The sequence below is a fragment of the Aquarana catesbeiana genome, linkage group LG02, assembly GCF_042186555.1.
Source record: "Aquarana catesbeiana isolate 2022-GZ linkage group LG02, ASM4218655v1, whole genome shotgun sequence".
NCBI classification, from domain to species: domain Eukaryota; kingdom Metazoa; phylum Chordata; class Amphibia; order Anura; family Ranidae; genus Aquarana; species Aquarana catesbeiana.
This window is the reverse complement of record NC_133325.1, coordinates 290594172-290603033: the sequence shown is the minus strand read 5'-3', so window position 1 is coordinate 290603033 and position 8862 is coordinate 290594172. Positions and strand designations below refer to the sequence as shown.

The 8862-nt window shown below is 37.5% G+C and overlaps 1 protein-coding gene across 6 annotated transcripts in view; it reads right to left on the bottom strand.

The window, feature by feature from the left end:
- Positions 1-3635: 3635 nt before the first annotated feature.
- Positions 3636-8862, bottom strand: part of ARHGEF7 (Rho guanine nucleotide exchange factor 7) — a 271356-nt gene continuing 266129 nt past the window's right edge. For all 6 annotated transcript variants that reach the window (XM_073614508.1, XM_073614510.1, XM_073614509.1 and 3 more), the window contains one exon: positions 3636-5822. In XM_073614508.1, coding sequence (XP_073470609.1) covers positions 5700-5822 — 123 coding nt within the window. In that variant the 3' untranslated portion in view covers positions 3636-5699. The remainder of the gene's footprint in view (positions 5823-8862) is intronic.

The window sequence follows — 8862 nt, the reverse complement described above, 5'->3', positions numbered from 1 at the left end:
GACTGATTAAAAAGATCAATTAAAGAAATGTGCAAAGCGATCCTGAACAAATTCCTTCGATTTTGAACAGTTACATAGGTGCATTATGTGTGTCCTTGTGAATAAACTTACTGCAATGCCATTTTTAGGTGCATATAAAAACAGACATACACTATTACAAAAATATTTAATATAACCGCTGTACAAGCACGTATATGGCTTCGTAATATTGGGGTGGTCTGTACACTGTTGATGATTTCTCTTGAAGATGTGATTTCCTGATAATGTGGTTGGCTTACTGCTGTTTCGAGCGCTGTGTTTTATTACACCACTGAGCCTATTCATTTGATTATAACAAGAAGGCTTTCCAATTTAAGAAACAGCTTCAGTAGAAGGATGAAAAACTGAAGTGTATATAACTGACCAGGGGAGTAATATTTTCAAGTGGAATTATACTTCGAGCCCATGTTTAAGCCTGCAGTCTGCAAATGGCACAACTTTGGCTTTACCAACTGCATGTTAAAAAAAAAAAAGATATACACGGGAGATTCGCATCACGGATGTGCAGCCAACAAATATGCATTAACTGCATGATGTTATCATGTCAATATGGACCAAAATCTCTCAGGAATATTTCCAACACCTTGTTGAATCTATGCCATGAGGAATTAAGGCAAAAAAGGAAGAGAAGCGTTTCGAAGGCATGGCCAAGCCTCCTTCATTAGCAGCTGATGGAGGCTTGGCCGTGCCTTCGAAATGCGTTCTGATTGGTCAGACACAGTGGTAGGCGGCTCCTCACTCTGACAGCTTCGGAACACTCCTACGCAGAGTTATGCAGCCGGCATCCTCCCCAGGTCCCTCGAGGCTTCAGCTTCCCGCTTATACACAGCGCTTGTAGACTCTTCCACAGAGACACCCCGGCGGCTCTTCTGTAAAGCTAGATGTGGAAAGCACCTACGTTCGCTAGCACTATGTAAGTGCTCATTATACTGCCAACAATTTGTATTTTAATCAAATAAAATAATGCTGCACTAGGATTTGCCTGTGGCTTATCTTCCTTTTTTGTCCTCCTTTTCCCATAGTGGTCGGGTCCCCCAGCCCACGCCTGAAGCAGCCTCGCTCCCTTTGCAGCATTTGTTTCAAAGACTCAGAGTTGAGCACCCCCTAGAACTCCACGTTCAACTCGTTTATTTCAGGACTTTGATCAATCGATTTTTTACCAAAACGTTTGTTTTTATTTTTTAATTCTACAATGTATTTTTATTGTTGCTATTGATGAACCAGCATACTTATGCATGTCCTTCCACTATTTTTCATAATCAGTCGTTTCAGCGCTGAGCGTTACACCAGTGCTTTATGTGTGTGTGTTTTTTTTTTCTCATAAGGAATTAAGGCAGTTCTGAAGGCAAAAGGGGGTCTTACTAGCAAGGTGTACCTAATAAAGTGGCCAATGAGTGCATATATATATATATATATATATATATATATATATATATATATATATATATATATATATATATATATATATATATATATATATATATATATATATATCACACATATACACATGCAGTTGTGCTCATAAGTTTACATACTCTGGCAGAATTTATGATTCTGCCAGGGTATGTAAATAATATATATAATAATATATATACACACACACACACATTATATATATATATATATATATATATATATATATATATATATATATATATATACATATACATATACATATACATATACACACACACACACATTATATATATATATATATATATATATATATATATATATATACACACACACACACACACACACACACACACGGTTGTGCTCATAAGTTTACATACCCTGGCAGAATTTATGATTTCTTGCCCATTTTTCAGAGAATATGAAAACACAAAAACTTTTCACTCATGGTTAGTGTTTGGCTGAAGCCATTTATTATCAATCAACTGTGTTTACTCTTTTTACATCATAATGACAACAGAAACTACCCAAATGATCCTGACCAAAAGTTTACATACCCCAGTTCTTAACATGTATTGCCCCCTTTAACATCAATGACAGCTTAAAGCCTTTTGTGGTATTTGTGGATAAGGGTCTTTATCTTCTCAGATGATAAAGCTGCCCATCCCTCTTGGCAAAAACCCTCCAGTTCCTGTAAATTCTTGGACTGTCTTGCATGAACTGTATGTTTGAGATCTCCCCAGAGTGGCTCAATGATATTGAGGTCAGGAGACTGAGATGGCCACTCCAGAACCTTCACTTTATTCTGCTGTAGCCAATGACAGGTCAACATGGCCTTGTGGTTTGGATCATTGTCATGTTGGAATGTCCAAGTACATTACATGCGCAGCTTCCTGGCTGATAATTGCAAATGTTCCTCCAGTATTTTTTGATAACATACTGAATTCATCTTGCCATCAGTTTTGACCAAATTTCCTGTGCCTTTGTAGCTCACACAACCCAAAAACACCTCTGTGTGTTCACAGTAGGAATGGTGTACCTTTCATCATAGGCCTGGTTGGCTCCTCTCCAAATGTAGTGTTTATGGTTGTGGCTCAAAAGTTAAATTTTTGTCTCATCACTCCAAACTCCACTTGTCACTGTGCTGTTTGGCATATTGTAAGCGGGATACTTTGTGGCATTTGCGTAGTAATGGCTTTCTTCTGGCCACTCGACCATGCAGCCCATCTTTCTTCAAGTGCCTCCTTATTCTGTATCTTGAAACAGCCACACAACACTTCTTGATTAGAGTTTGAATACTGCTGATTGGCATTCTCAATTCCTTGGATATCTTTTTATATCCCATTCCTGTGTTATACAGTTCTACTACCTGTTCCGGCAGATCCTTTGACAATCCTTTTTCTTTCCCCATGACACAGAATCCAATAGCATCAGTGCAGCACTGGATGAAAGATGCAAGGGTCTGTCAGGAGTCCATAAAATCATTGACCTTTTATGCACACACACTAATTACAAGCAAACAGATCACAGGTGAGGATGGTTACCTTTAATAGCCATTCAAGCCCCTTTGTGTCAACTTGTGTGCATGTTATCAGGCCAAAATCCCCAGGGTATGTAAACTTTTGATCAGGGTCATTTGGGTAACTTCTGTTGCCATTATGATTTAAAAAGAGTAAACCCAGGTGATGGATAATAAATGGCTTCAGCCACACACCAACCATGAGTGGAAGAAAAGTGTTTGTGTTATCATTCATATTCTCTGAAAAATGGCCAAGAAATCATAAATTCTGCCTAGGTACTTTTGAGCAGAACTGTATATTTATTTGTATAGGTCTTTGTCCCAAAATGTATGAAATAAATCAAACCAATTATTTCTCACTTTGTAAAAATACAAGTAGACTCCAGTATGCCCTCCATAGACTATACCAGTGACACTTATTGATGCCTGCATGCAAAAGCTGAGATTTTTGTACACAAAAGGCCTAAATAAAAAGGAAGTCTCCAAATTTTGACAGGCCGCCAATTATTATTCATACATGTAAACATTTCATGCAGGCAAAAAAAGTGCATCTGTGTCCAATTTCACTTTTAAATGGCATGGCTATAGTCGGCCGTGTATGATTATATCTTCAGTCTGTACTCTCACAAAATAAAGCTGCACACCATGATCCCAAACCACTCAGCAAGATATAAAAACAACACTTTTATTAGCTGAAATAAAAGGCTACATGTTACTGCTGTATATCAAGGGACCCTTTCTCATAATTTGCTTTTAACTACTAACAGCATTTCATCACAATACTTTTCAGCTCAGTAAGAAATAATCCATCCAACTTGGTCACAGTTTAAAATAAAATAAAAAATAAAAAACTGCAGTCAGTGGCACCGCCACTGCTTTTATACTTTTAAAGAAATTGTTTTTTTTTTTTTACAATCATAGCAATTCCCTATATGGCTTCTAATGTACTGAGATAAGAACATTTTGTAACATAACAGCTCTGCCTACAGTCATATTGATTTGCTGGTAGCAGAAAAGACTTTAGGCAGTTTGGATATCTAGTAGAGAAAAATGTCCTGAGAATGAAAGAAGTTGATTTTATAAATCAGCAGAGTGGTTACATCTGATGTTATATAAAAGCAAATAGAATTTTCACAAAGAAATGCCATTGCCTGGGATGGATTGTCATTTCTAAAAAAGCAGAGTGGTGCATTTTGTAATATCATTGCAGTTCCCTTGTATGCAAGCTGCTGTACCATTGTGTGTATATGTTGTGATCAGTAAAACAAGGGGTAAGGTGGCAATCGCATAAAGGGGGTAATTTCTGCAATATACTAAAAAAACAAACTGTAAAGTAAAAAAAGAACAGTTGTGCACCATAAATAATATATGTACTTAATTTAAAAAAGCAAGATTTGTCCCTTCAGTAGATTTGTATCTACATTATTTACTTTGCTGAACCACTGAAAAACAGCAGAGTAAAATTATTTTCTGCTGTAAATCAAAAAGGGAGAGCTAACTTCTATAGCAGAACTCAATTTCTAATATTACCATATAGAATTATTTTAATAGTCAATGACACGGGTGATCTATATGCTTCCATACTTCTGTCTTCAAGTGTAAGTCATTGCTTTATAACTGCAGTCCTTATGGCCAGCCCTTACGCTTCATGTCTCCTCAAATATCCAGATTTAAATAGTGCATGTAGTCTTCGGGAAAGCTACTTATCACCCTGGATGTGTGGGAAAAACATGCACTATTATTGACTCCTGAGGTTTTATCATTTAACTGGTAGGAATTGGTGACAAATGCTAAATATTGTTCAGACACTACTTTGGATGATTTAGGAAGAACATTACAAAAGGGAGAATTCAGCCCAACTAAAAATCTGATTATATTTCATATTTAATTGGATGCAGGTGAAAAACTCAAGTAGCAAATATGTATACTTTCCATTAGGTTTAGCAGTAATGATATAAACTGGAACAAAAATACGTGTAGATATATACAATTTTATATGCCCCCCAAACACATTAAGGTAAAAACATAATAAATATATTTATATATTTGTATAAACACAAATCATAAGTTGTTAGTGACAAGTTTATCGTTCAGAAGATTTAGCCTCCCTTGCTTTGACTATTTTAAAAACGCATGTTGTTGACATATAACATAAATAAGGCAATTCAATTAAATACACGGCCTGACTATGAGAATACGTACTATGAGACTTTGCCAGTTTATCTCATGTCAATGTGTTTGTGTTTTTTTTCTCTTTTTTAAAGGTAGATTTGTTTTGGAAATATTTACACTTGACTGTTATGCAAAACTAACAAAAAAAAAAACAAAGTAAAAAGATGATTTAGTGCCTTTTACATACGCATTCAAAACATTATATACATAAAGGGAGCATTACAGGTCTCTACCAGTTTAAAAAACACTGGTACTTTAAAAGAAAAAAAAAAAGTCAGACTCTTAGCAACTGCTCTTTCTGCAAAATGAGGTAATTAACACGTAAAGTTGATACAGTTTGGATTTGGTGCTATTCAACATTTACCAACTTCACACTTTGCAGCTGCTGAAAGGACAGTCAGTTAGATAATGCATTATGTACAGTACAACAGAGTCATATTACAATCCAGTTACATCTTAAACTGCAGTGCTTCTGTTTTCACATGGACACACATGTAACAAAAGTCCAAATACATTTGATCCCTGGTATGGAATAAGAAAGACACAGAGTGCTGCATTACAAATTGGTTTCATCCCATGAGGGGTCATTCATATTCTTTAGGACTTTTCTGATGAGCTTCTCAAGTTCCTTTCTAGCTCGCTGTTCTTCCTCTAAAGACTTCTTCATCTTTTTGCTGTCCTGTTGATTATATTAAGGAAAATTAAAAAATTGACTCTAAATAGGTTTATTTACCACCTTACACCAAGGGTTCTATTTGACTGTACAAAGTCTTTTAAATTTACAAACAATATAGTGCAAGAGCTTGCCATATTAGATACAAATTTAATGGGTTTTTAAGAAGGGTCCTCAAACTACATTGTTGAACTAAATCTAAAGGAAATGCGTGCGGTCAGCTGAAAGTATAACTAAAGACAAAACTTTTTTTTCCGATCTTGGATAGAGCAGGGTAGTGTTAAAACCTCAAAACTAAAACAAAGAGTGACCATAAAAATACCCACATTCTTATACTTCTATAGCCGTTGGTTACTCTCTGCCACTCCTCCGCTTTGGAGGTTCTGGCCGTAGCCTGTAACATATAATAGTATAAAGAGCTATCCCTGGGAGGTCCGCAGATTGGGTGTCCCTGGGATAAAAAGACAGCTACTTATGGTCAGAAAGGGCAGTCAGAGAGATCATAAATAAGAATAAATATCAAATTTTATTAGTGGTTTAAACATCGAAAACACTGGTATAAAAACAATTTGTTGCTTTCTATTAAAGCTGATGACCTTAGTATCCTCTGAGAACCAATCATAAAATGATACTTCAAATGTATATATTTACAGATGATGTATCAATGTAACAGGTGACAAAACATGGACTGACAATACACACACAGTAACAAACCAACAAATAACATGCAGTGCAGGCGCCTGAAGTGATCCACGTTTACATAACAATCCCGATGGCTAATTGCCAGTATTGTTAATTGAAACAAATATTCAAAACAGAAATTAAGTAAAGGGGTTGTTATGCAAAGGTGGTCCCCGGGGATACTATTGACCTAAATTAGCTGGATAGATTAGGTTCTATATAGAACCATGCATCTGGGAGCGGTTGGAGATGCGGTAAAAAGCAATGGTTACTGAACCTACATAAGTCCTTCTGGGATTACTCGTTAAGTCCTCAAATATTGCTGTATCCAAGTTACTGTCCATGCTTTTAATTTAAGAGTCCGGACATAGATATACGAGGAATTTCTATAGACTGAACTCGTGATTAGAGTCAGGCTGGTCAGGTAATGACAGGAGACAATTGTGTGCATGTAAGTGGTCGGTGATAATAAAAGCACTTTAGAGTTCCTTTATATTTTTTCAAGTTTTCCCAGGCTTTTAACAGCACATAGACCATTCAAGATTTTATATATACATCAACCACATTACTAAACTAGAGTGCTGTAGAGTAAATAAGTAACTGCCAGACTACTGGGATGTTTTACCCCCCAGCAACCGCCCAACCATTCAGCGCTGACAACCGGGAAAGGCGAGGAGTCTACCCTATCCCTGAAACACCTGAATCCACACAAGGAAGGAAGGCGGTAATGTAATATATAAGTGATCGACTTATTTACTCTACAGCACTCTAGTTTAGTAATGTGGGTGATGTATATATAAAATCTTGAATGGTCTATGTGCTGTTGAAAGCCTGGGAAAACTTGAAAAAATATAAAGGAACTCTAAAGTGCTTTTATTATCACTGACCACTTACATGCACACAATTGTTTTCTGTCATTACCTGACCAGCCTGACTCGAATCACGAGTTCAGTCTATAGAAATTCCTCGTATATCTATGTCCGGACTCTTAAATTAAAAGCATGGACAGTAACTTGGATACAACAATATTTGAGGACTTGAGAGTAATGCCAGAAGGACTTATGTAGGTTCAGTAACCATTGCTTTTTACCGCATCTCCAATCGCTCCCAGATGCATGGTTCTATATAGAACCTAATCTATCCAGCTAATTTAGGTCAATAGTACCCCCGGGGACCACCTTTGCATAACAACCCCTTTACTTATTTTCTGTTTTGAATATTTGTTTCAATTAACAATACTGGCAATTAGCCATCGGGATTGTTATGTAAACGTGTTACTTCAGGCGCTTGCACTGCATGTTATTTGTTGGTTTGTTACTGTGTGTGTATTGTCAGTCCATGTTTTGTCACCTGTTACTTTGATACATCATCTGTAAATATATAAATTTGAAGTATAGTGTTAAAACCTGTCTTTGCCATGTGTGTCTCATCAGGGAGATATCCCAGTCATGAGAGAAATCCCCTCTTTGGCAGCTCTCTTGGAAACCAGTGTCCGCTTAGGACGATTTTACCCTCTATTCCTATTTTGGTGGCAACTTAAAATTTTGTATTTACCTTCATTTTTATTCCCCGTGACATTGGTGATCAGGACTATTTAAGAGAATGAATCTCCCTAACGTGGACACAGATGGCAATAAAACACAGATGAGAGCTATAATAAGATGGGATTCGGTGCACATTCTAAAACAACTGAATTAAGATTGGAATAGAAAGTGAGTGAGAGATGAAGAGTAAGGGGGAAAGTGAAAAAGTTTTAGAACACTGACTCTAACTAGTGTTCATTAAAGTACCAACATCATGATTGTACATGATTGGGTAGGAAGGATATGACTGATATGCTTTTGTGCATTGTTAAAATAAAGCGGTCATTAGAAATATCCAGGTTGCCACTGTTGACCTCAGGGGTGGATCCAGGGGGGGGGGGGGCAATAGGGCAAAAAGTAGAGACTCTGAGACTGTGTGTGGTAAAATCAGTTCTGTTCCAGCCTTACCTAAATGCACTAACATGTCCAGCATCCACAGTCAGTGTCGGCAGAGCGCCAGCATTCTTCCTTCTCCGCCCCTGACTGTGTTGGCCCCACCCACCAGCACCTCCTCCCTCCATCCTCTCCACAATATAGGCCTCCGCCGCCCCTGAGTTAGTGTTGGCTCCAGTGACTGGGCAGGCAGCAGAGAGAATATATAATCTCTCTGCTGCCTGACTCTGGGAGTCTGGGACACAGCAAGAGACAACCAAAACACCACCTTAGCAGGCAAGTGACAATCCACAAGGTGTGGCAGGCGACGTGGCAAGTGACAATCCGCAACGTGTGACAGATGACGTGGCAAGGGACAATTCGCAACTTGTGACAGGTGATGTAGCAAG